This window comes from Sus scrofa, chromosome 4 (genome assembly GCF_054392235.1).
Source record: "Sus scrofa isolate SSC_HxYL_T2T_F1_AM1 chromosome 4, Sscrofa_HxYL_maternal_Yorkshire_Landrace_v2.0, whole genome shotgun sequence".
Taxonomy (NCBI): Eukaryota; Metazoa; Chordata; class Mammalia; order Artiodactyla; family Suidae; genus Sus; species Sus scrofa.
In genome coordinates, this window is record NC_139386.1 from 81,742,042 (window position 1) to 81,769,361 (window position 27,320).

The 27,320-nt window shown below is 45.0% G+C and overlaps 1 protein-coding gene across 2 annotated transcripts; it reads left to right on the forward strand.

Annotated features, from left to right (window-relative positions):
- The first annotated feature begins 627 nt into the window (after positions 1 to 627).
- Positions 628 to 27,320, forward strand: OPRK1 (opioid receptor kappa 1). Of its 2 annotated transcripts, none has more exons than XM_003355059.6 (4): positions 628 to 799; positions 1,155 to 1,457; positions 15,610 to 15,962; positions 26,389 to 27,320. In XM_003355059.6, the coding sequence occupies exons 2-4, from the start codon at positions 1,201 to 1,203 to the stop codon at positions 26,919 to 26,921; spliced, it is 1,143 nt and encodes a 380-aa protein (XP_003355107.3). In that variant the 5' UTR covers positions 628 to 799; positions 1,155 to 1,200; the 3' UTR covers positions 26,922 to 27,320. The 2 variants fall into 2 exon arrangements, with proteins under 2 accessions (XP_003355107.3, XP_084878510.1); XM_085022384.1 differs by lacking the exon at positions 26,389 to 27,320 and adding an exon at positions 26,252 to 26,387.

A 27,320-nucleotide genomic window follows, 5' to 3' on the forward strand; every position in this document is an offset into this window, starting at 1 on the left:
ACAGCTGCAGACATTAATACGGGAGAAAGAGACACTGTCACCTACCTGGACCAACACTGAGGCCTGGGACAGGGAGTGTCTTCTGCAGTTAATACCAGGAAAAACCGGGAAAGAATAAGGGGTGGTCTGTGAGCAGTCTCTGTCAGACGGGCGAAGAAGGCTGAAAGGGACAGAATGCTCTATTTATGTACATGCGATCATTAAAATGCTGTGGTTTGGTCTTATTCTAATTGCATTATGTCTTTGGCTGGGTCATTGAAATAAAACTACGATTTTCCTCCTCACCTTAAAGCAGACGTGTCCTGGGAACTAGGCCGATAGCAGCTCTGGACACAGATGCCTGTCGCACTGGACGGCACACCCTTCCTTCAGGACGCCGAGACCTGACCGGCACAGCGGATCTCTGTCCTCGGCGGGGGAGGCTGGGGGGCCAGACGACCCAGGCGCGCGGGCTGGGGCAGGTTCACGCGCAGGGCGAGCAGGCGCGGGCGGGGGCGCGGGGGACGGGTGGGCGGGGCGAGGCGGGGCGGCCGCTCTCCCCGCGCGGGTCCCTGGCGCCCGCGCGTCCCCGCCGCGTCCCGCCCGGCTGAGCCGCACCGGTCGTGGGAGCCGCGCACTCAGCGGCGGGGACGCGCTCGGGGGAAGGCGTCTGCGGTCAGAGCGCGGGGCCGGGGTCTGCGAGTCGGCGGCGCGGGGCTGCGGGTGCGCGGCGATTCAGGGCTGAGCGGGATCCGGGAGCGCGCGGCTCCCCGCCGGCCAGGACCCCTGGCACCGCTCCGCACGTCTCCAGGAGGCAGAGGTGAGCTGTGGGCTTTCAAGGCGCAGTCCTTGGGAGCGAGGGCTCTGTGCTCCAGGGGTGTCTTGTCTCTAGGGGCTCCGAGCGGCAGTTTGGGGACAGTTCCACCTGGGAACCGCGCCTAGGAAAGGGTGAGGGGATTTCAGGAGCCAGGTGAAAGGGGGGCGCGCGCTGTCCCCCTGGGCACTGCCGGCGGAGGTGCTAGGCAGAGGTCCGTCCTCCCTGTCCCGCCCCAGGGACGTGCGGCTCGGGTGGGCGTCAGCGGGCCCTGGGCCCCCAGAGCCGCCGGCCTCGCGCGCTGGCTCGGGCGCGGCCAAAGTTTGCCACCCCGGTCCAGCCCATTCTCTCGCCCCCGCAGCCCGCAGGTGCCGCCTGTCTTCGCCCGGCGGCTGCAGCCTCCGAACATGGAGCCCCCGGTCCAGATCTTCCGCGGCGAGCCGGGCCCCACCTGCTCCCCAAGCACCTGCCTGCCCCCCAACGGCAGCGGCTGGTTCCCGGGCTGGGCTGAGCCGGACGGCAACAGCAGCGCGGGCTCCGAGGACGCGCCGCTGGAGTCCGCTCACATCTCCCCTGTCATCCCTGTCATCATCACGGCGGTCTACTCCGTGGTGTTCGTCGTGGGCCTGGTGGGCAACTCGCTGGTCATGTTCGTGATCATCCGGTGAGCGCGGGTCCTGGCGCCGCAGTGGCCACCGCCGGGAGGGAAGGTCGGGCCTGCCTTCAGGATGCAGACTGGGTGGTGGGGACCCCGCTCCCCGAGCTCCAGAGAGTCTCAGAGGGTGGTCCCTTAGAAGAGAGATTTCTTGGAGGAGTTCTGGGTACAGGTCTGCGAGGTCGAATCCAAGCGACCTCAAGTGTCTTGAGGATTTAAGAGTCTCATCCTCCTCTGCCCGTCAAGCCCCTGGCGAAAACCCCACGGACACGCAAAGTGCTGGGGAGTGGAACAAGGTCGGTGTCTCCTGGGAAGGAGACTGGCCTTGTGCCTAGTTGCCTGTGCCAGTTTAGAGCACTTTGTTTCACCCTTTGCAAATATTTCTTTAGATAAAATTCATGCCCACCTAGAACGCTGAAGATAATTCAGAATTTCCTGTGACTCATCAGATAGGTGTTAGGGTTTATGAAGCAAAGCCAGCACACTCTTTAGGGTTGTTGGTATCCATACGTGAACCTTTTTAACACTGAAATGCCATCTTATTTGTTTAGAATACCGGTGGCTCTTTTTACATAAGCCATCCAATATTTATCTTCTAAAGTGTGGGTGCTGGAGGTTTTCAAAAATTGCTTTGCGTTTTATTTCGCATCGTGAGAACTGATGGTTTTATTTTATTGTCCTTTTGTGGAATTACATTGACATCAGCTTCTAATAATATATAGCCAAACGCACATGCATGCTAATTTTCTGGTAAGTGAAGTGATTTGTATTTTGGCCTCTTGCAACAAAGAAAACAAGAAAAGAAAAACAAAAATCCCAACGTTGTCAGAATGCCCTTAGAGAAGTTTCACTGTCTGGGAGAATGAATTTTTTGGAGCTGCAACTTTGAGAGTGAAATTCCTTTGAGAAGTTCCTGTGAAATAAAGGAAGGATGCAAATCACTCTGTTCAGGGGCATTGAAAGGATGAAGAACTAAATTCTTACTTTATTTATTTTTTCTTCCTGACTTTAGTTTTGAAATAGGCTCTTTATTATGAACTTAGGGAACAATATCTGTAGGAATTCCTAGGTGGCTCAGCAGGTTAAGGATCTGGCGTTTGTCACTGCTATGGCTCAGGTCACTGCTGTGGTGCAGGTTTGATCCCTGGCCCTGGAACTTTTGCATGCCACAGGTGCCACAAAAACAAAAACAAAAAAAGTGTATATATTTAAAAAAAAAGAACAGTATCTGCAATAGCACAAAGATTCTTTCAAATACCACCTCTCCCCGCTCTGGAACTGAAAACTATCATTTAAGCCCCCGATTACAAATTAAAAAGCTCTTTTCATCTACAATTGCTAGCTTGATACCCTTGGCTTCCATAATTGCTTACTGCATTTTACAGGACTTCTATCAGTGATGAGTACAGGCTCCAGAAGGAGGAATTTTTAAAAGCAAATTGTTTTTCCAAGACATTAGTGATTTCGAGGCTGCTCTCCATTAGAAAGATTATAGTAACCAAGGAAAAGACAGCCTTATTCTAATCTGTAATTAAAAATTTTAGGAGCTCTTTGCCACAGAGGCCATTGTTTTGTTCTAAAACTTTGTTACCGAAAAAGAGGATGCTAAGAAAAAACCCACTCCTGTTCCTACTCATATCCTGTTTAAATGCTTGAGTGAAACAGATGTAACTTCTTTTCACTTGAATAAGGCTTCTTAGTTGGTCTACAACTTTTCCTATTGCCCTGAAGTCAGGGTCAAAGAGAATGAAGAATCCTAACATATGTGCAAAGACAACTCCGCGGGGAGCTTTAGACATGTGGCAAAGAAGGAAGAATCTTTGTAGATTGGCTAGGATTTTTAATGGCAAATATAAAGAAATGTAAATATGAACTAAATACATATCCCAAAGATATCCGAGACCAAAATTTGTGAGAAGGGGATAAATTCGGCTAAAAAAACAAAAGGAGTTAAAGAGTTCCCATAGGACATCATCCACCCTCCCCGGAGATCGAGTTTGATGCTAAATGAAGAAGGTGTTCTGTTATGGTCCTGGAATGCCAGCCTACTGAACCAGTAGTTGGCTTAAATCTATTGTTAAGAGCATTAGGAGCGTTCAGGATTTTTCAGTCTGATACATGGTCACAGAGCTGAAAAATAAAACCTCAGAAGAAAAGTTGACAGACTCGGGCTTATTTCACTCAGGAGAGGAAAGGACTGAAGATTCCAGCGACGGTGGCATCAGACATGAGTCGGAAGTCAGAGCAGAACCAGGGTGTGGAATTTAAGCATAGCTTCTGCAATTGACCTCGAGGGCTGAGCAGCATTGCTGAAAAGATGGAGGATCACTGTTGAGAAGGACCTTTTTTTAGCATAGTATACATGCAAAAGAGTCCTGTTCGGTCATCTAGGAGATCATTCTGGGGGGAAGGTAAGGGTTGTGGAAAAAGCTTTGACTGCATTGAGACCTGCCTTACTAATAGCTTTTCTCACCCTGGGCTCCTGGAATGCTGTCCAGTATCTTCCGAAGATAATTTACTGTTTCAAGGATTTTTATCATTTAATGTAGAGCAACTGCTATCCTTGCCTAATACTAAGGTATTTTAACCTTTCACTGTGAAAACCTTCAATTTGAAGCCCTCCGGCCTCCCTCTCCCCAGGCTTTGGGGTTTGTGGTCCTGGCATAGGAATTTCTCAGCTCAGCCCCTATCCACGTCCTTGGGTCCTAGCAACATCATGGGGTGCCCACGGGGACATTCAGGGTTCTAAGCCTATGACATCTTCACCTCTTCCTGTGCAGGCCACCTGCAGCGAATGTCATGGTTCCCACCCGTCCCCACCCCTGGACCTTGCCAGGCAGCCCCGCCTCTGATACCTTAAAGGTCCTTCTCCACCCTAAGCACAGCTTCCTGCACAAACGGCTGTCTCCTCCCTTAGCGAAAATGATCAAAACCTAATGAGCACTTAATATGCGCTGGGCTGGTAGAGCCACTTACTTCATGTGAATTATTTCCTCATCACCACCATAGGTATACTCCTGCACCCATTTCACAGGTGGTGAAACTAAGGCAAAGAAAGGTCGCACCCTACTGTCTTGTGGGATCAGAATGATCCCAGCAGTCTGACCCCAGATCCTGGGCTGTGATCCACCGAGCTCTTCATTCTCCAGGCATGTGGATGGATCCATTCTTGTCTCACTCTCTCCCAGACTCTGCCTTCTCCCGGGACTGTGCCTGGACCCCATGAGCCCTCCTCCCTTGACGGTTTCGCTCGACCCCCTTGCCATCTTGTTCTTCCGACACTGTCCTTCACCAAACACTAACCCTAGATCAGGGCGGTGCCCTGTCTTCCTTGTTCCCATTCCCAGAAAACTGAATGCTGCTGAATCAAATCCATTTTATCTTCGTCAAGGAAAAGTCACTACCTCGGTTCTGAGTCATCCGACCTCAGTTCTGCCTTGTTTTTCTGCGTCTCTCTCCTATTTTCCAAACAGAGCCAATTCCTTTTCCTATTAAAAAAAAATCTAATGTAATTGCCACTAATTCTCAAGCCCTCTGCCTGGCTGTAGTCCCCTCGTGGTTGGTGAGTGGGCTCACGGGGTCCCCTGGGACCTGGGGCCACCTCCCCTCATCCCACCCATCTCTGCAGAGGGTTTCCCTCCTTCTGTCCCAGGCAGGCCCTGGCTCTTGGGTTTTGAATCATCTCCTTTCTCCTGTCTGTCACCTGCCCTGTCCACTGCTCTGGCCACCTGGACGTGCTCATCGTCTGTCATCTCACAGACAGCCATATCCCACCCTTCCGCTTTCTGAATTCCCTTGGCTAACGTCCCTTCCTCCTCCTGATCATCTTGGAGGAGTGACCAGGGCTGGTCACTGTGGTGTCTTTTGCCCCCTCCTTGGTCTATGTATGCACTGGCGCTTCCTCCCACCCATGCTCCTCCCAGAGGGTCCCAGTCGCTTGTTGGGGCGGGCCATCCCTTGACGTCAGGGGGATTCCGACGCTGGGCCAGTCTCACCTTCTCCTTGACTGCCGTCTTCGGCCACTGCCTTTCTCTTCCATCTGCATCACATTCTCCTCTTCCCCGATGTTTCCCAAATCATCCTCTTTCCCAAGCCTCTCAGCTCCCTGTCCTCACTGCACCCTCCCCGTATCAGTCAGAATTCAACCAGAGAAGCAGAACCCATAGCGGATGTACAGGCGAAGGGGGTTATGCCGTGGCCACATGATATGCGGCTGGCGGGCCGGGTTGCTGTGCCCACATGGGACCTCTGCTTTCTCGGGAAGCGAGGCTCTGCTCCGAAGGTCTTTGAGCTGCTTGGACCAGGTCTTCCAGACCTCGGCTGTCATCGCCTTTGTTTAAGGTCGCCTGGCTCTGGACTTTAACCACATCTACCAAACACCTTCATAGCTGCGCCTTGGTGAGTGTTTGAATATTTGGGGACTGTAGCCTGGCCAAGATGTAGCCTCTTTCAAGGCTCTCAATGGTCTCATCCATTCTTGTGGCTGAAACTGTCAGGGCAAATACGGAGCAGGCCTAACGCTCTGCCTCTCTCTCCCACACACTCATCCCCAGCTGCAGGCTTGGCTGGCCTCCTGCCCTCTGGGTAATGATCTTGCAGGCACCTTGGTTTCTAGAGAATCTGCCTGCAGTAGTTTGTTGGATGGAGCTGCGGCAACAAAGTACCACAGACAGGGTGGCTGGTCTCACAGTCTGGAGACTGGAAGTCCGAGATCAAGGTGTTGGCAGGATTGGCTTCTTCTGAAGTCCTCTCCTTGGCTTGCAGGTGGCTGCCTTCTCCCTGTGTCCCCATGTGGTCCTCCTCTGGGTGGACCTCCCTGGTTCCTGGGTCCTGATGGGCTCTGCTTCTGAGGATGCCAGGCATGTGGGGTCAGGCACCCTAATGACCCCATTTTACCTCATGGCACCTCTTTCAAGGCCCTGTTTTCAAAATCAGCCACATTCTGAGGTCTAGAGGGTTAGGACTTAAACATATGAATGAGGACACCGTTCAGCTCTAAACACTGCTTAGCCATTTTCTGTTCGCTTTAAGGAAACACTGTTCAAGGAGTTCCCGTTGTGGCGCAGTGGTTAACGAATCCGACTAGGAACCATGAGGTTTCGGGTTCTATCCCTGGCCTTGCTCAGCGGGTTAAGGATCCAGTGTTGCCATGAGCTGTGGTGTAGGTCGAAGACATGGCTCGGATCCCGCATTGCTGTGGCTCTGGTGTAGGCCGGTGGCTACAGCTCCGATTCAACCCCTAGCCTGGGAACCTCAATATGCTGCGGGAGTGGCCCAAGAAATGGCAAAAAGACGAAAAAAAAAAAAAAAAAAAGAAAACACTGTTCAAGCTTCAGTCTTTATGACGTTATGTATATATTCTCTTGTTTGAATGAAAAGCCTTATTCTTATAAAGGTATGTTTCTTTCTAAATTCAACATAAGGATAAACAAGGAAGAAATTATTAGGAAAAAAATAACAGGAATCAGAAAATGATTTGGTTCTTGGTCTTAAGTGTTGCCTTTTCCTTTTCTCATTAGCTTTCATTAATTCTTTGCCACCACAATAAAGACCGCTAGGGATCAGGCTCTTGCCGACCTTGCTCCGGGCGTAGAAGATGTTGGCTTCCCTATCATTTAGCCTGGGCAGTGCTGAAATTTCCTAAGAGAGGTACCTTTATCAGAAGCTTAGAAGAAAACAGAACCACAAAAATACTCTGGAAATGGTTCCGTTTTCTGAACTCAGGTTTCTTCAGCAAAGGCAGCTAACCCTCCCAAGCTTGCTGGGCATGGAGATTGTTCTCATGAAGGTACCTCTTCTCTTGCTCAGAAAAAGCGGGCAGTTTCTTCCCCAAGCGCGGCAGAGGTCCCACGCCCGCCCTGCTGGAGGCCATCTCAGGTCACCTGCATATACTGCCCAACTTAGGCCAGCCTTGGGTCAAGTTCACCCCACGATTGACCTTGTGCCAGTCCCACCCAAACTGCTGGCTGTCACCGAATTGGGGAAGTGGGGGGAGGAATGGGGTGACCCCGTCAGAGTGTCTGCTGCAGTACCTCTTCTCCATCCCCGTGTCTTCGTCCTCCTCCGGAAGGTGTGGCTCAGAATCCCTTCATGCGTCTTGCTTATTCTCTCAAACGTCAGCAGAGCTGACCTCAGATGAGGTCACCAGGCTACACCCAGGGAGGCGTTGGAGGAGAGGCAGAGGTGCCTGGGTGTAGTTAACCATTGTTGCTCCTTTCCAGCAGCAGTCTTACCATAGGGTTTGATTTTTAAAATATGTTCAAATTTATCCTGAATCCTCTCTTGGAACCAACATTCAACATTTCCTGTAAAGCCAGCATGGTGGAGGAGTTCCCTGGCGGTCTAACGGTTAGGACCCAGCACTCTCACCGCTGTGACCTGGGTTGAGTTCCAAGGCTGGGAACTGAGGTCCCACGTCAAGCGCACCACGGCCAAAAATAAATAAATAAGTAAAGTCCATTTATTTAAAATATAATAAAAATAAAGCAAGCACAGTAAAAGTAACTTCAAAAATTATCTTCAGAAGAGCCTATCTTGAATTTCTCCAAGTAATTGTGTTATTTGACAAGCTCTTAAAAGGGAGAATTGGCTTCAGTGCCACTGTTGATGTGGATTAGCTAAACAGGGTGATTTTCTTCCCTGTGGGACATAAGATCCCAGGAGTCCAAATCCTTATGGAACTGTTTCACAGATCAGAGAGGTTAAACAGCTGCCAAAAAAAAAAAAAAACCAAAACAAACAAAAACAAACAAACAAACAAAAAAAAAAACAAGAAAAAAGAAAAAAAGAAAGAGGAATCCCAATTTGATGATCACATACAGAGCTCTTACGCTTTCACACATTCTGGCAGAACTATAGCCTTCAAATCCACCAAATCACTTTTGGATTGTGTTTCGTTGGTTTTTCCTGGGGCCAGTCTTAGAGTTGGTTTCGGAAGGACCTTAATTTTTGCGGGGGGAGGTGGCCCCTCTCTCTGCTTACCTTTGGCCCTGCCCTGGTGTGCGCTCTGCGCTGGGCACCACCTTCTCTCCAGGGTATCCTGTGGGCACACCCAGCTGTCGCTGCCGCAGCCGGTTCCGCACTCAGCTAAAAACTGAAAATTGTGCGGCGGCTCTGTGGGTTCCTTTCTAAGGTTTGGCTTACGTGGTTTCAGTGGTGCAGGTAAACAGGCTTCATGAAATACGGCCTTAACAAAGGATGGTTTCAGAATAGCAGTCACTTATCCCTCAACAGAAAACCGGCCAATAGTTTTTTGTTTTGTTTCTTTCTTTCTTTGAAGGGGAGGCTGGCTTATGTCTTAGATTAGGAAGATTGAGGTAAGAATAGATTTTAGGAGTAGGAATAATATTGTAAAGGTCTTATGCCTTTTTTTTTTAACCCTCATCCTCTCCCTACTGCCCAACTCAGGCCAGCCTTGGGTCAAGTTCACCCCACGATTGACCTTGTGCCAGTCCCACCCAAACTGCTGGCTGTCACCGAATTGGGGAAGTGGGGGGAGGAATGGGGTGACCCCGTCAGAGTGTCTGCTGCAGTACCTCCTTATCCTACTGCCCAACTCAGCAACAAGTCATAACTTAAACGAAACAAGTCATAATTTAAACGAAAAATGAGGAAAACATAAAACGTGGGATGAAATTGAGATATCCCAAAGGAACTGGCCTGAGGTTGGACAGGGGAGCCTTCAGACCAAGAGCGGCTGGAGCTGGGAGCTTTAGAGAACGGCTGTAACAGTAAGAGCGATATTCTGAGCTCTTTTAATTCACAACAAAACTCTAAACTCTCTCGCTTTACTGTGTTGCTTTTCACCAAGGGAAGGGGGCACTTCCTTCCGACAGAAGGCAGAGCAGGAGGTCACCATGTGGCCGGCTCCGGCACCTGTGGTTCGCCTTAGCTAGGTCGGCTTTCTGTATAAAAAGGAAAAAATAATTGAAGACATGTTTCTAGATGTCCAGACAGTTCTCCACTCGGAAACAAAAGGACAGTCATTTGAGATTTATAGTTTTCCAGTGGGTGTTTTTGGGTGTGATGAAGACTCCTTGCACACTGCAGAACACACCAGAACATTCCTTGGGGGGCGGGGGTCTGGGCCGGGACTGCAGGAAGGCTGAGCAGTTCCCGGGACCCTGGCCATTGCAGTGAAATCATTACCTCTCCGCCCTCTCTTCCCTCCCTGACTACCACGCAGGGACAGCCAGTGATACCTGTCCACCCTGCAGTCTCAAGAGTGGGGGCTGGGGGACATGCCCCACCCCCTCTCTTCTCCCGATCGCTTTCGTTCTGTGCACATGGGAGAGTCTCAGGGCCTGACGCCTACCTGAACGTGACTCCTTCAGAGAACTGTAGATTGAGGCATTTCAAAGTCAGGTCAGTGGGGAGACAATGGCTGAATCTCCCTTTTTAAAGAAATTAACAAGCTACTGCCCTTTCATAAAGAACCGTAATTTCAACCAGTAAATAATCTAAAAGGATGTCTAGCAAATTCATTTCATTGAGATGAACTGAAAGCATCTGGAGAATTTAATGAAGTACACTCATCATGTTTTCAAATAAGTTCTCCTGAGAATTCACATCAGTGCCACCATCACCTCTGGTTTTTTAAACATAAAATCTGGAGCACTCTGTGTCTGGACAGCACGCCCAGGAGGACAAATGAATCATGCGGAGGAAAGAGCGCTGAAACCCGGCTCTCGGGACAATTGGCTCCACCGCTGGGCTGGGCTTTGCCAGGTGCTGGAGAACATTCTGCCTCCTTGGTGTTCAGGCCCTCAGACCCCTGCTGTAGGTCCAGGGAGGTGGGATAGCGGCCAGCTTCCTGGGGTGGGGGTGGGGGGGAAGGAGGCTTTGCTCACACTCGTGTTTTCACCAGGCCAGTGTTGGTGCAGGTGCCTTCTGTTGGCTGTTAGGTATTTGCAGTATTAAAGGCATCTACTCATATGAATGGCCATCAGGGTGTGTGTTCTTTCATTTTGTTGGAGCTGTAGTTTGATGACTGCTCAGAGGCTGTGCCACTTCCCACTGTCTCACAGATTTGAGGAAAAGCCACTTGCTTCCTCTTTACTGAAAAAGATGGGTGTTTATGAAACCTGAAAGACCATGATGTGCGTGACAGCCCTGGACCGTGGAGGGCAGGCAGCAGGCCATGTTTAATGTCTGCATCCTCTTCTGGATCAGGCCTGTTTCCTTTCGTTGGATGTCTTCTGCCCTGGTGGTGCAGATTCACCCCCACTGATCAGAATGTCCTTCAATCTTCAGCCACTAGAAGTAGCAGAATTCACAGAAGCACATTATTTCGTTGATGTAATTTCTGACTCCTTGAGAAACTTTGGAACCCCATCCTGAATTCCTTTACTTGTTAGGGATGGGCCCTGAGAAGCCCCGAGAATCATCTCTAAGGCTGCTTACTCTTCAGAAAAAGTGGGGGTGTTGGTATCTTGGGGGACTGTAATACAGTTCCTGGAACAATAGTAGGTAATTAATAGTAATAGTGGCGGTATCGTAACAGGAGTGGCAGTGATGACGCGGGCTGGCATTCACTGAGCAGTTATCAAGAACCAAGCCCTGTGCTAAGTAATGTGAGACACCAGCTCACTTAATCATCCTGACAACATTGCCAGATCGAAGAAAGTTCCTAAAACGGTATCTGTCAAGGGACAAGTCCTGAATACTTAAAATGGCTTTTCCTGCTGGTCTTCAGGTTTGTTGTGACCTGACACCCCTTTTCCCATCCCAACCAGCCTCCCACCCACCCTCCCACAGGACCTGTGGTCCCTGAAGGAGACTAGCCCACAAAGCCCTGTGTCCAGGTCCTTCTCGAAGTGTGAGACCTGTCCAGGTTCTCCCTTCCTGACACGTGTCACCATCTAGTCACCACACACTGATCTTTCTCTCTGTCTACCCCTTTACTTCACAGTACAATCCTTTTTTAAAATTCTTTGCTCTAATTTTAATTTTTTATATTTTTTTATTAAAGTATAGTTGATTTACAATGTTGGACATTTTTCACATTTATTTTCTAATTAAAGTAGAGTTGATTCACGGTGCAGTCCTGAGTCAGTTAGTTGAAAAGATCCTAGGGCAGGGTTTGCAGTTGTCTTCCATGTCCTGTATATTGATGGGTATGGAGTAGGCGCTTGAGACATGTTGAAAGTGTGAAAAGATGACGATGGGGAAGGAGCGTGAGCATGGCTGAAAGGGAGAAAGGATGTCACCGTGGCGGGCGGTTGCAGGGAAGAGCCATAAATAACTGGAATCAGTAAAACCAAAACTGTGTTTGTGTTCAAAGATACATGGTGACTGGCCATCAAGATTATGGACTTATTATGCTGCATTAGAGCTCAAAGGGAGCTCCTGACTAAAGAAGCTCATTTAAATGAAAGAAAAGCACTGGGGCAGCAGTGCTCCTCGCTAGCAATGGGCGGTGATGGTCCACGAATGACCCATTACCTGCACTGTCCGTGCGGGGCAGCTGCGGGGATGGGCAGGAAGTCCTGAAGCTGCAGTGTCGCAGGGTCTGTGTTCCTCCCGCAGATGCCTCACTTTTCCTGTGCAAGCACCACACTTCCCGAGAAACTCTACCTGGTGACATTGGTTCCTGATGGTTCCGCAGGTGACTTTGTTCCCCTCACATGTCTGGGTGCAGATTTAGAAGCCACACCTCACTTCTGTGGCAAGAGCTACACTAGGAAGGTCTTGAGTTAGTATGTGATGGGGGCATTGTTCGCTCACGGGGACACCGTCCATGCCCTTGCCTGGTGATGACCTTCCTTAGGGCTGGCTCCCAGAGCTCCCTCCTGACCCCTCTTCCTGGCCTGCTCCCTGTATCCCACTGTTGTTTCCAGGGTTGTAACGCTGATAAGTTTCACGGGGACAACCCGCAGACTTTGCTCTTTTAATGCCATGTGCTCCTGGGGTGTGTTCGCTGAAAAGTGCAGCCACCCGCCACCAGCCCACCTCCAGCTGCTCTGCACAAGCCAAGAATTCCCACTCAGATGGTGTCATTTTACTTCAAATACTTGTGCCTTTCTGTAAAGCAGTGTGGATGAAATGAAAAATCATTTCCTATCTGATCATAATGAGAAAGCTTGCTTGTTTCCACCAGCAGATATCCAGTAACTGGAAGAACTTCACTGCTCGTTTGTTTTGGTTAAATGCTAACAGGCAGACTGGCCTGTGGTGGCGGTGGCAGTGGTGGTGGGGGATCTTATAGGCTTGTGTTTGCCAGGTCCAGTTCAGCGTAGCCCATAAAGATTGCCAACAAATATTTGTTGAACTCACAATCTGTCTGTTATTTTATTTTTTAATTTTTTGGCTGTATCCACAGCATATGGAAGTTCCCTGGCCAGGGATTGAATCTGAGCTACAGCTTTGACCTACACAGCAGCTGCAGCAATGCTGGATCCTCAACTCGCTATGCCATAGTGGGAATTCCTATTCGTTACTCTTAATTATACCTGCCTAGCTCTCCCTTGCAGCACTGTAGGGTTGTAAGCATGTGTCTTCCAGAACCCTAGAGGAGGGGCCATGCTCTGCTGCCCCCTCCCTGTCCTCCCCCTGAGCTCCCACTTCTGCCAACACTAGAAAAATCATTTTATTCACTTGGTCTACTTTCTTCAGCTATATTAGGGAAAAGACATAGATCTCCTGGGAAACTCAAAGGACAGTCCTTGTGAGATTCAAACAAGACACACAGGAGTCAAAATACTGGACTTATAAAATATAAAGTACCATAAAGTATAATGTAAGAATGCAGGGCACAGTTCCCTATGCTATACAGCAGGGCTTTTAGTGGCCTCTCCAAAATCTATCAGTTGGAGGGAAAACTTAGGTCCACCTGATTGTACAAGGCAGAGAACATCAGTCTAACTTGGGCAAGAAAGAGGAGGAGGTCAGGTCACAGCACAGCAAAAGTCAGAGGTACAGCCAGCTCCAGTCTCTGCTCATATCACGGACCCTGGGGAGAAAATTGAAAGAGTAAGAGGCGAGCTTGTAAGATGCATTTTTCAAACAAGGCATTATTTGAGCAGGTAGCATTTCAGTCTTGTTCATTAGAAACCTTGAGCTCTGTCTCAGGAAATGCACTTGCTCAGTTATCTGTGCCTTTAAAAGCTTATGTTTGAAGCCTTGGTCGTACACGTTCAATCACTTTCTAAAACCTACGAGCCACTTAGTAATATTTGAGTAAAAGCTATAAAGGCAAGACCTATTTTAAAACAGACTCCTCACTCTCCAGATTAAAGCACTGTTGAGTTAAAGAGCATCAAGCCTGAAACCAGGAGATGCTACCTTGGGTACCAGTGTTCACTAGGAACTTCATCCAAGCGCAGGCGGGGAGAGGGCGAGGTGGGGGGCCTTGGGTGGGGCTGGGGCCCTGACAGTGCGGTGTGACCCGGGGTCAGATCATCTACTGCCTTTGACTCCTGTCCTGGTGTTCAGTTTTGTTCTCCTTGTTCCCCGGGACCTGAAACTCAAAAAAGCTGTGCTGAGTTCAGATGCAGAGCTGTCTGTCTTCCCATCAGACCACAGTACCCCCAAGGGGAGCCAAGGCTGTCCTGTCACCACACGTGAACATAAGTTTCTCATGTGGACATTGATGGATTGCACAGCACCGACATAGCAATCAAGAGATGGTATTGATATTGACCTTACAGCTAAAGCAGAAGTAGTTTTCCATAATCTGCTCCTTATAAATAACCTTTAATAAAAGTCGAATCCCTGACATCAAAAAAACTCTGGCTTCTTGGAGGTCCATGGGGCATGGCTTGATTAATTGCAGTTAGGTCTGAAAATCTGAGCTGTGTAGCAAGTAATTAACATATAGATTTTCCCAACATAGCTTAGCATTTGGCCTCAGAAAACCTGCTGATGTAGTTTGGAACATTTCACACCCGAAAGATCCCCAGGGAAACATTCTCTAAGTAAAACAATCTTCTTAATTCTGTTTTAGTAGAAAACGGAATTGTTCTAAACTTCATGTTAAAATGGCAAGAAATAATTTAAGCTTAAAGGCAGTCTTTCTCACCTATTTTGAAAATTTCTGTTCCCTCAGTTGGAAGATGAAACACATTGTGTGCTTTCTAAATCTCTCAAGATGAGAGTAGAGGAAAACAGAATTCTTTCTCACCTAGTGTGCTAGATTATGCTGTGCCATGTGTAAAAGAAGAATTCAGCCTGCTTTAATACATGCCACATCTAAAATGAAAAGCTAGTGGGACAAGGATGAACAAAAATCTACCATTAGGAGTTCCCTGGTGGCTCAGCAGGTGAAGGATCTGGCATTGTCACTGCCATGGCACAGATTTGCTCCCTAGCTGGGGAACTTCTGCATGGTACGAGCACAGCCAAAAAAAAAAATTAACACTGTGTTTTAGTCATTGAAATGGAATATATTTTCAAAATGAAAACCATTTTGCACTTTCAAAAGACGTAATTACAATGATTGATTTCTCAAAGTAACCTTGAGGAGAAGTTGTGTCTGTCTTATCTTTGTTTTACACAGTGAGAAAAACAAAGCATTAAAAAATGATCAGAGCCGAGCAATCCTGGGTAGGATTAAAATGAATCACGGTCACAGTAAAGATCTGTATTACATATTGCAAAGATCTATATGTACATCCATCTGTTTATTAGCACTTGTTTCTTTACCCTTTTCAAATTAAATCTATTTTGGAACAAAGCACTAGAATCAAAGCTAAATAAACTCAGAAAAGTTTGCCCATTTTTCTTCTACCCCTGGTGTCTGGATAGTCCTTTTGCATATTAGATGATGTGGACGTAAAGAATAAGTGAATAAAAAATTCAGGAGTTCCCCTCGTGGCTCAGTGGTTAACAAATCCGACTAGGAACCACAAGGTTGTGGGTTCGGTCCCTGGCCTCGCTCAGTGGGTTAAGGATCCGGCGTTGCCGTGAGCTGTGGTGTAGGTCGCAGACGTGGCTTGGATCCCACAGTTGCTGTGGCTCTGGCGTAGGCTGGCAGCTACAGCTCCGATTGGACCCCTAGCCTGGGAACCTCCATATGCTATGGAAGCGGCCCTAGAAAAAGTCAAAAAGACAAAAACAAAAAACAAAACACAAACCAAAAACCAAATTCAGCAGCCCAAGGGCACATCTGCCTCATGGGCATATGGCATGAAGACGGAGAGGAGCAACCTTGCTTGTCTTTTAGATACACCAAGATGAAGACCGCAACCAACATCTACATATTCAACCTGGCGCTGGCGGATGCTCTGGTGACCACCACCATGCCCTTCCAGAGCACCGTCTACCTGATGAACTCCTGGCCCTTTGGGGACGTGCTGTGCAAGATCGTCATCTCCATCGACTACTACAACATGTTCACCAGCATCTTCACCCTGACCATGATGAGCGTGGACCGCTACATCGCCGTGTGCCACCCCGTCAAGGCGCTTGACTTCCGCACGCCCTTGAAGGCAAAGATCATCAACATCTGTATTTGGATCCTGTCGTCATCTGTCGGCATCTCTGCCATAGTCCTGGGAGGAACCAAAGTCAGGGAAGGTAAGGGAAGCTGTTTTCCTTGCCCGAAAAAAAAGTTATTTTGTCACTGTTCATAAAAGAAGTATATTGTTATTAAAGTATAGTTGATTTCCAATGCTGTGTTAGTTTTGGGTGTACAGCAAAGCGATTTTGTTATAACATTTCCTTTTTTAGAACGGAACTTCTAAGTATACAAACTCTTAATTTGGGAGCGAGTAGGACACTCATCTAGAAGAAAAGCCAAAGGCCAATGGAAAGATAACATGAAATAGAGCAATGCTGTTTCTTTCCACATCTAAACACAGGATGGGATAGGAGTTCCTGTGGTGGCAGCCGGTTAAGAACCTGACTAGTATCTATGAGATTTCAGGTTCAATCTCTGGCCTCACTCAGTGGGGAAGGAGATCCTATTGCTGCAAGCTATAGGTTGCAGATGCAGCTCAGAACATGTGTTGCTGTGGCTCTGGTGTAGGCGGGCAGCTGCAGCTCTTATTCGACCCCTAGCCTGTTAACTTCCATATGTTGCAGGTGTGGCCCTAAAAAGAAAAAAAAATAAACAAACACAGGATGGGCTAATGGCATGGCTGGAACACAGAACCCAACCTACCTCCTATTCAGAAAGCGCTCATTGGAATCTGGAGGGTTGGGGCTGAAGGATGGAACCACAGGGAGGTGGATTTTTAAAATACAAATCCGTTGCATCCTGGCTGTTCTAAGATACATCTCCTCGCTCTTCGTTCTCCCTACAAAGGGCCCTAAATCAGTAAGGTCGTATGCTGGCTCTTTATTCTTTTTCCTTAGGGGTTAATCTCCCTCCCTCCCTGCTTCATTTGGCTGTAGGCTGTTCAAAGTCAGGTTCACAGAAGGATGAGCAGAACCATCAGACTTTGGACCCATCACTGCTGAGCTGGTGAACAGGATACGTAATGTTTTCCCTGTATTTCTAGGACAGTAGTTCTTACCCTGGGGTGTGTTTTGGAATCAATCACCTGGGTACTTTAGAAAGTACTGCTGCCTGGGTCCTACCCCTGGACAGTCCAGGTGTCAAAAATTTTTCAGATGTCCCCAGGTGACTCTGACCTGCAGCCAAGGAGAGAACTATGACTCTAGGAGTTTTGCTTCACTATTCAAATGTAAAGCTGTGAAAATATCTTTGGTCTTAATAGAAATTCATTGAGGGGAGGGGAGCAGAACAATCTCTTTGACTTTGCAAGTGCTGTATCTATTGTTTAGCAATTGTCTAAATGCCCGGTTTATTAGGGGCTTCATGATACGTGGATGTACAGATAAGTAGGGACTTTCCAGGGCATAGTGAAGGGGCAGCTGCTAAAATCACAGCTTTTCTTGCATGGTACACATTTTTAAATGAAGCGTAATCTTCCCCCGCTTAAACTATAAAATGAATTTTCACCATAAGCACTGCAGGTATTAAGCTATGATACTTGGTAAATTTTAAGAAATGCCAAACTTTATCAGAGAAACATTTTAAAATATTATTAATTACACACAGGATTTTGTTTTTTTGTGTGCGTCCAACACATAAAAAAATATTGCAAGAAACCCCTCCAGGCCATAGGTGTTGATGCGTAATAAGAGCAGATGCTGGATGTACACCATAAGGGTGAGAAGAATGGGCTCAATAATAAAAGAAGATGGATGATTTTTCTCAGGGCAAAGAAAGAATTGATTTTTACATTTCATGTTATACTTGTAGACTTAACCACACTCTTCTAATCGTTGTCGGAAAATGACATCCTAGAAGGAACGGATTTCAATTAGGCTTTTGCAAGAGGAAATGAAGATAGATGTGGGTTTTCCAGGAAGGGGTTGCTGCAAATGAATGTGTACAGATGCAGTGGAAGAAAAGACCCACTAGTGTCGGCAGAAGATTAATTCGTGTGGCAGAGGGAGGAGAAAATGGGGGAAAATTGAAGTAGTCTCGTGGGAGGCTCCATTCTTTCTGTGTGTCTTTTATTTTCTAAAGCGGACTTGTTTGTGTTGTGTGATGAAAGATGGTCTCCAGACCAGTTCTTGTCCTCATTTTGGGGTGCCGGCATCACACTGCACGGCTCTGAGTCCTGGAGGTGCTCTCTATAGACCGATCAGGGCTGACTGGCCTCTGTGGGTCACAGAGTCACGATTGTGGAGAAGGCTCACCGAAATGAATCAGTATCAGTGCATTAAAACACTTCCACCTGGATAAGGAATCTCAACGAATGTTTCTGTGTTGACAGTATTTCTTTCTGGTTAAGAACCCAGATTCTGGAAGCAGACCGCCTGGATTGAATCCCGACTTTACTATTTATGGGCCCTGTCCCCTGGGTTACTCAGACCTCTGTCCCTCAATTTCCTCATCTGTCAAATGGGGGTAATAATGGCACCTGCCTCCTAGGGTGTTTGCACATCTGAGGAGTCGATCCCTGGAGAGCTGGTAAAGCAGTGGCCAGTATGTAGAAAACACCAGAAAAATGTTAACAGCATAATCATCAAAATCATCAACATAATGATTTTACCAAGCCCTGCATTACTGCTTATGCTTATTGACGTCTGCAGGGTGTTCAGTCAGTGTTGAGGACTCTTGTGTACAGCAGACTTTTTTTTTTTTTTGCCATTTCTTGGACCGCTCCTGCAGCATATGGAGATTTCAAGGCCAGGGGTCAAATTGGAGCTGTAGCCGCTGGCCTACACCAGAGCCACAGCAACGCAGGATCCGAGCTGCGTCTGCAACCTACACCACAGCTCACGGCAACGCAATATTCTTAACCCACTGAGCAAGGGCAGGGATCGAACTCGCAACCTCATGGTTCCTAGTTGGATTCATTAACCACTGAGCCACAATGGGAACTCTCAGCAGACGTTTCATTTTAGGGGCAATAAGATGTTAAATACAACATTTTACATATTATACATACATGTACTATTTATGTCAGGAATTCATAGTTTCTCTACTACTGTGATTGTAACAGCGAAATTATTGTAATAGCTACAAACAGAAATAGAATTGTTCTTAACAAAAGGAATATGCACAAGGAAAACTTTAGGTAATGTTACTGAGTCTAAGCTCCAGTACATCGAGAGATGAGTTCTTGGGGCAAGGAATAGCCACTTGATTCAGAAAGCCAGCAGACCAAGATGGTGGACTAACTTCCTAAAGAACAGATTTAGCAGAGTTAGAATTTAGACTTCTTTTATACTTAAAGGGAAGGGATGTGGCTAGTTGTTGCAAACTTCTTGGGTCAGAATCTTTTGATTTTGCAGCTGTTCAGGTCAGGTCACGATGTTCCTGTAAACCTCCAACAAGTCAAATGCTATTCTCTGTTCTGTAACTTTTTCTCTCTCTATGAATGGAAAAGTGGTATATCTTTAAAGATCAGAGCCTTGAGAATGGGTGATCATGTATATTTCAGGCTACAGGCGACATTCTTAACCTGTAGCAAAGCAATAGAATACAGAGGTTAAAGTAAAAGAAATAGAGTGGCTCAGCCAGAACGAACCCCACTAGGATCCATGAGGATAGGTTTCCATACCTGGCCTCGGTCATCAGGTTAAGGATCTGGTGTTGCTGTGGCTGTGGTGAAGGCCAGCAGCTGCGGCTCCCATCTGACCCCTGGCCTGGGAACTTGCACATGCCATGGGTGCAGCCCTTAAAAAAAAAAAAAAGGAAAGAAATAAAGGAACAAACCCAATACAGAGTCAGATTTGTTCTTCCCAATTACAATAACAGAGCTAACTCTACTCACAACAGCCATGAGACATCAGAATATATACCAAAGAAAGCTGTGACCCTCTAGTATTAATATAAAAGTAAATGAAAGATGTCTTTTAAAAGCTCATTATTGAGTTATGATTGACATGTAAAGCACTGTATTTAATGTGTACAACCTGTGAAACTGTCACCCCAAGAAGACCATAGATATATCTGTCACCTCCCAAAGTTCCCTCCTGCACTCGTACTATTTTTGCTCGTGTAGTAAGAACATTTAACGTAAGATTTTAGTATTCAGTAAATTTAGCATATTTTAAGATGTAATACAGAACGGTTAGCTATTGGACCTATGCTGCATAGCAATTTCCAGAACCTGTTTACTTGTATAATTGAAACTTTTTACTCGGCCCATTGCATCCCATTTCTGAAAACCACCATTCTAGTCTCTGTTTCTATGAGGTAGACTATTTTCGATTCCACATGTGAGATCAAGCCGTATTTGCCTGTCTATGTCTGTCTTATGTCACTTTTAGAATAGTGTCCATCAGATCCATTCATGGTGTTGAAAATGGCAGGAGTTCCTTTTTTTTATGGCTGGATACATCAAATATAAATGTAACTATATACACACACACATACATTTTCTTTATCCGTTCATCAATCCATGGACATTTATTTCCATATCTTGGCTGTTAAGAAAAATGCTGCAGGAAACATGGGCGTGCAGGTACCTTTTGAGATTCTGATTTCATTCCTTTAGGTAAATACCAGAAGTGGGAGTGCTAGATCATGTGGTAGTTCTATTTTTTTTTTTTCTTTTTTGTACCCCCCATGGCACATGGAGTTCCTGGGCCAGGGATGGTATCCAAGCTGCAGTCGCAACCCAAGGTGCAGCAAGGCTGGATCCTGTAACCCATCATCCTGGGCAGGGGATTGAACCTGTGTCCTGGCACTGCAGAGATGCCACTGATCCTGTTGCACCACAGGAGGAAATCCCTATTTTTAATTTTTTGAGAAAATCCCATGCCAATACTGTTTTCCATAGTGACTGCACCAATTTACATTTCCACCAAAAAGTGTCCCCTTTTCTCCATGTCCTTGGCAACACTTATCTATATATTTTAGATTTTAACCCCTTATCAATCTATGGCTTGCAAATATTTTCTCCCATTCTGTAGGGTGGTTTTTCGTTTTCTTATGTTTTCTGCATTGCAGCAGTTTTTAAAATTTGGACTCGTTTGATGTATTCTCACTTGTTAATTTTTGTTTTTGTTGCTTTTGGTGTCATATCCACCCCCCCCCCCAAATCACTGCTAAGGTCAATAACAAAGAGCTCTTTTCTTATGTTTTCTTCTAGGAGTTTCATGGTTTGTGTATGATGTAAGCTGTGGGTCTGATGTCATTCTTTAGCATATGCATGTCCAGTTTTCCCAACACTGTTTATCTTTTCCCCATTTTGCATTATTGGCACCCTTATTGAAGATTAAGTTCTTATATGTGCGGATTTATTTCTATTTCTACTTCATTGGAATATGTGTCTATTTTTATGCCAGCACCATTCTGTTTTGATTACTATAGCTTTGCAGTATAATTTGAAATCAGGAAGTGTGATACCTCCAGCTTTGTTCTTGGCTTTTGAGAGGTCTTTTGTGGGTCCATATGAATTTTAAGATTGCCAATGAATTTTGATAGGGGTTACACTGAATTTACAGATTGTTCTGTGTGTTATGAACATTTTTTTGCAATATTAATTCTGCCAATCCATGAACACAGGATATCTTTCTATGTATTTGTGTCTTTTATCAGTGTTTTATAGTTATCAATATATGGATCTTTCATCTCTTTGTTCAAATTTATTCCTAAGTATTTTATTCTCTTTCGATGTTATTGTAAATGAGATTGTTTCCTTAGTTCCTTTTTCAGATAGTGTGTTGTTCATATATAAAAACACAAGTGATTTTTGTATGTTGATTTTGAATCCTCCAACTTTACTGAATTCATTTAGTGGTTAGAACAGGTTTTTTGGTGAGTCTTCAGGGTTTTCTATGTATAAGATCATGTCCTCTTCAAGTGACTTTCCTTTTTTCTTTCTGATTGGGATGCTTTTCATTTATTTTCCTGCCTAACTCCTCTGGCCAGAATTTCCAGTACTATAGTAAACAGAAATGATGAGACTAGGCATTCTTGTCTTGTTCCTGACAAGGCAGAACTTTCAACTTTTCACTTTTGGCCATGATGTTAGCTGTGGGCTTGTCATACATGGCTTTTATTACATTGACGTGCACAACTTATATACCTAATATATTGAGAGTTTTTTGGTCAGGAATGAATGTTGAATTTTGTCAAATGTTTTTAGTGCACCTTTTGAGATAGTCATATGATTTTTATTTTTCATTCTGTTAGTATGGTGTATTACATTGATTTGTGTGTGTTGACCTGTATTTGCATTCCAAAGATAAACCCCACTTGATTGTGGTGTATGATCCTTGTAATGTGCTATTGAATTCAGTCTGCTAGGATTCTGTAGGATTTTTGTATCTATGCTCTTTGATGATATTTTCCTATAATTTTCTTTGCTTGTGACGTTCTTGTCTGACTATGGTATCAGGGTAGAGCTGGCCTTGTAAAATGAATTTAGAAGTGTTCCTTCCTCTTCAGCTTTTTGGAAGAGTTTTAAATGCATTGGTATGCATCTTAAAAATGCTTGGTAGAACTCACCAATGAATCTGTCCAGTATTTGGCTTTTCTTTGTAAAGAGTTTTTTTTTAATCCAGCCTCAATCTCCTTATCTGTTACTGGTCTCTTCAGATTTTGTTTCTTCAGACTCAACCTCATAAGTTATATGTTTCCAGGAATTTGTCTATTTCTTCTACATTATTCAATCTGTTGGCATATAATTGTGTATAGTAGTCTCTTATGGTCATTTTTATTTCTCTGTTATCAGTTGTACTGTCTCCTCTTTCATTTATAATTTTATTTGAGTCTTTGTTCTTATTTTCTTAGTCTGGCTAAGATTTTGTTTTTGTTTATCTTTTCAAAAACAACTCTTTCTTTCAATTACTTTTCTAGTCTCTGTTTCATTATTTCTTATCCATTCTTTCTTATTTCCTTCCTTTTGCTAACTTTGGGCTTAGTTTGTTCTTTTTCTAGTTCCTTAATATATACAGTTAGGTTATTTACTTGAGATCTTTCTTTTTCTTAATGGAGTTGTTTGTCACTATAAATTTCCCCTTTAGAACTGCTTTTGCTACATTCCACTAGTTTTGGTATATTGTACTTCTTTTTCATTCATCTCAAGCAGTTTTTATTTCCCTTTTGATTTCCACTTTGACTTGTGTGTTGTTCAAGAATGTGTTGTTTAATTTCTATACATTTGTGAATTTTCCAGTTTTCTTCCTGTTATCAATATCTATATTCATGTGGTCAGAAAAGATACTTGATATGATTTTAATCTTTTAAATTTGTTAAGTCTTGCTTTGTGTCCTAACATATGATCTAATACTGTGGAATGTTTCATGCCCACTTAAGAAGACTGTGTATTCTGCTGCTCTTGAATGAAATGTTTTGTTTATGTCTGGTAAGTTCATTTTATTTATAATGTTGTTAAAGTTTGCCATTTCCTTATTTCTTTTCTATCCGGATAATCTACCTATTTTTGGAAGTAGAGTGCTGATATCCTCTACTGTTACTATACTGCTGTCTGTGTCTCCCTTCAATCCTATTTATATATCCTTTACAAATTTAGGTGCTCCAATGTTGAGTAAATATATATTTAAAATTGCTATAGCCTTTTGATGAATCGACTGCTATATAAAATTGCCTCATGACAGTTTTTAACTCAAAGTCCATTTTTTTCTGATGTAAGTATAGCTAGCTACTCAGGCTCTCTTTTGGTTTACATTGCATTGACTATCTTTTCCTATTCCTTCACTTTCAGCCGATATGTGTCTTTAAAGACAAAAATGCACTCTTTTCCCCAAAAAAGAACAGTTAATAAAAATGTTGTACTTGGATTTGGATTTTGTTGATGGTTGCCTTAGCCCTCTCTGGTATGAATTCAGCTTCAGTGACATTCCCAAGGATATTTCCAATTCTATTGCTGGATGTTTTCCAAAGTCTTGTAAAAGTAGCTGTGTTTGATTATTTTACCCATCATTACACACTTACTGAGCTCCAGCTACATGGTAGAAAATTGGTCAAGAGAGAGCTGATCTTCAACGCTAAAAGACGTATCCAAATTAAACATCAGGCTTTATGTTGCCTTGCTTATCTTATCCATGGTAATTACTATAGGGAATCCATATTTTCAAGGGTTTCCATGTGATATTCACTTGCTTACTTATTTAACAGTTTATTCTCTGCAAATGCCATGTGCTCCTGCCTCCTCATGTGGCAAGGATTAAATAGTATTCTAGGCAGATTGGGTACCTACTCTAAGGTAGTTTACATTCTGGAGGAAGAGAAACATTAGGGAAAAAGGCAACATATTATTACAAAAGAGCTTCTGTCTAGTTTCTGTCCAGTGTCTGTGGCTATATAATGATCAAGAAATAGAAGGAGTATAATATAGAGAGAATATAAGTTGCAGGGGAGGACTATTCAGATGAGTCAGCCTCTGTATAAATGTCTCTAAAGTGACATTTAAGTTGAGGCCAACCACAAGAAAGAGGCACTCTTGGAATACACAGAAGAAAAGCAGGAAAGGAAAAAACATCAAGGAAGCTAGATCGCAGTGTACCAGCTTAAAAAATTGTTTAATAAATATATTTCTATGATAATCATGATGATTTTTTAAAAAGATGATTTCACCTGTTCTTATTCCCATAAACATTAAAGCAAAGATTAAGAGAGATGTTTGTTTGTTGTAGTTTTCATGGTAGCAGTACTTTGGACAATAACTTTTTTTTAATGGCTGAAACTATGGTGCATAGAAATTCCCAGGGCATGTCGTGGCTTAGTGGTTAATGAACCCGACTAGGAACCATGAGGTTGCGGGTTCAATCCCTGGCCTCACTCAGTGGGTTAAGGATCTGACGTTGCCATGAGCTGTGTAGGTTGCAGACGTGGCTTGGATCCCTCCTTGCTGTGGCAAAGGCATAGGCTGACAGCTACAGCTCCAATTAGATCCCTAGCCTGGAAACCTCCATGAGCCGTGGTTGTGACCCTAAAAAAGACAAAAAAAAAAAAAAAAAAAAAAAAAAGCAGCTCCCAGGACAAGGACTGAATCCAAGCTGCAGGTGTGGCAATGCTGGATCCTTTAACCCATTGCCCTGGTCCAGGGATCAAACTCTTGACTCCACAGCAACTGGAGCTGCTGCAGTGAGATTCTTAACCCACACACTAGAGCAAGAACTCCTGGACAATGACTTTTTTTGAGAATCAAAACCTACAAGTTATTCTGGGAGCCTTTATTGACTATTAAAAGGTTTAATCTGGCATTTGATTGAAAAAAGATATTCATCTTTCTTAACTGGCCAAAATTATTATATTCTTTGTATTTTAAAGTATCGTCTAGTAGAAATTCTAAGAGGATACCTTTTGTTTTACTAAGAGACATCTAATTAAGAACACATTAGGTCATTTTAGAAAACATTATTAATAGAGCTGCTCCACTATTTTAAAAATATTCTTGTACTGTTTTTGAAGCAGATTTTTCCAATGTCAGAAGAAAATACTTTCATTATAAAGATTATGACTTAGAATTGCTCAGATTCCTTTATCTGTAAGGAAGGATCGGGGTGAAGAGGCTTTAGCCAGCTCTGTGCTCAGTGACTCTGCAGAGGGAAGAGGAAAAGGCTGGCTGATGCTGGGGGAAAGGGGGTGAGTGGGCCCCCAATGAAGGTATTATTAAAGGTACTACTCCTGGGTCTCTGCTCTTTCTAACACTGTGGTCACTTCCAAGAGAATACTGTCCAGCAAGGAGAAGCAGAACAAATAAAGCGGTTTTCTAAGTAGTCTTGCAAACATACGATTTTGCCTGTTACATCGTCAGTATTGGCAAAAGTAAAAATTGTGTCTTATTTGTGAATTTCCTTGACGATGATGATTCTCTTCTTTCTTTTCCTCCTCCTCCCTTCCTGTGTTTTCTTGCTCTTCTTCCTCCTCCTCCTCTTTCCCCCTTAAAAGTGTACTCACGTTTCAGCAACGTAACAACCACAGTGACCACCATTGGGTCAATTCAGTCCCAAGAGCTGGATCATATTTAGACAAATTTTGTTTAAATTTTTATTGCCCTACATAATGATTTCTTGCAAACCACCTCATCTTTTTCAGATAGGTTGGCTTTTGTTACATTGAATGGCTAGCTTTGAAATAGTTAATTATTTACTGCAAAGAGACACTAGCTTTTATGGCCAGAGCCTTAGATCTGGGAGAATTGTTAATATGTGGACATTCAAATAAATACTGATGCTATAAATTAACAAGTGAGCTCTTCCAAAAATCATCTGTGTCAAATCAGTTTCCACAACTAGGTAATTCATATTGCTGGATAACTGTATTTATTCTGTAGCTCTGTGTTTGTTACCAGTGAACGGTGACCTTCTGGCTTCATTGTTCAGTTTGCAAAGATGGGATGGCTAATGTGCGTGATATTCATTCCTAGTTGGGTGACCTGCATCAGGTAACAGCACCTCACCATGACTGGACCTTTGCAGCCAGAGGTACTACCATTCACATGGCAAACACTTGGTGATGACAACAGGTTTTCCTTCCGTGGCTCTGTTTTGTCGCCTCCTCCAGACGTGGACGTCATCGAGTGCTCCTTGCAGTTCCCAGATGACGACTACTCGTGGTGGGACCTCTTCGTGAAGCTCTGCGTCTTCGTCTTCGCCTTCGTGATCCCCGTCCTCATCATCATCGTCTGCTACACCCTGATGATCCTGCGCCTGAAGAGCGTCCGGCTGCTCTCCGGCTCCCGGGAGAAAGATCGCAATCTCCGTCGCATCACCAGGCTTGTCCTGGTGGTGGTGGCCGTCTTCGTCGTCTGCTGGACCCCCATTCACATTTTCATCCTTGTGGAGGCTCTGGGGAGCACCTCACACAGCACGGCCGCGCTCTCCAGCTACTACTTCTGTATCGCCTTGGGCTACACCAACAGCAGCCTGAACCCCATCCTCTATGCCTTTCTTGATGAGAACTTCAAGCGGTGTTTCAGGGACTTCTGCTTTCCCGTTAAGGTGAGGATGGAGCGCCAGAGCACGAGTCGGATCAGAAATACTGTTCAGGATCCAGCTTACATGAGGGATGCTGATGGGATAAATAAGCCAGTATGACTAGTCGTGGAGATGTCTTCTTATAGTTCTCCAGGTAGAGAAGTGTTCAATGATCTAGGTTCGACTCAGATTACTACTGCAGTCTGAGCATGGAAAGGTAGAAATTTTAATAAACTTTTAGAAACCCCGTGATCTGAGGTCATAAGATGCAGGCTGCATAGTGACCCAGGTGAGTGGAAACATCGAGGCTGTAGGAATGTGGCACGAAAGCTCTGAGCAGGCAGGTGCAGCCCCTTTCTAGGGTGGGCAAGCGAGGCTGACTCCCAGTTCCTTTGCTGAACACAGAAACAAGTCTCTATCTCCCGATGACTAGATATAGGTCAGGACCCATCTGCAGAGACCTTCCTATGCAACATGGTATCAAAAGCTCTGGTTAGCAAAAAGGAAAAGAATAATAAA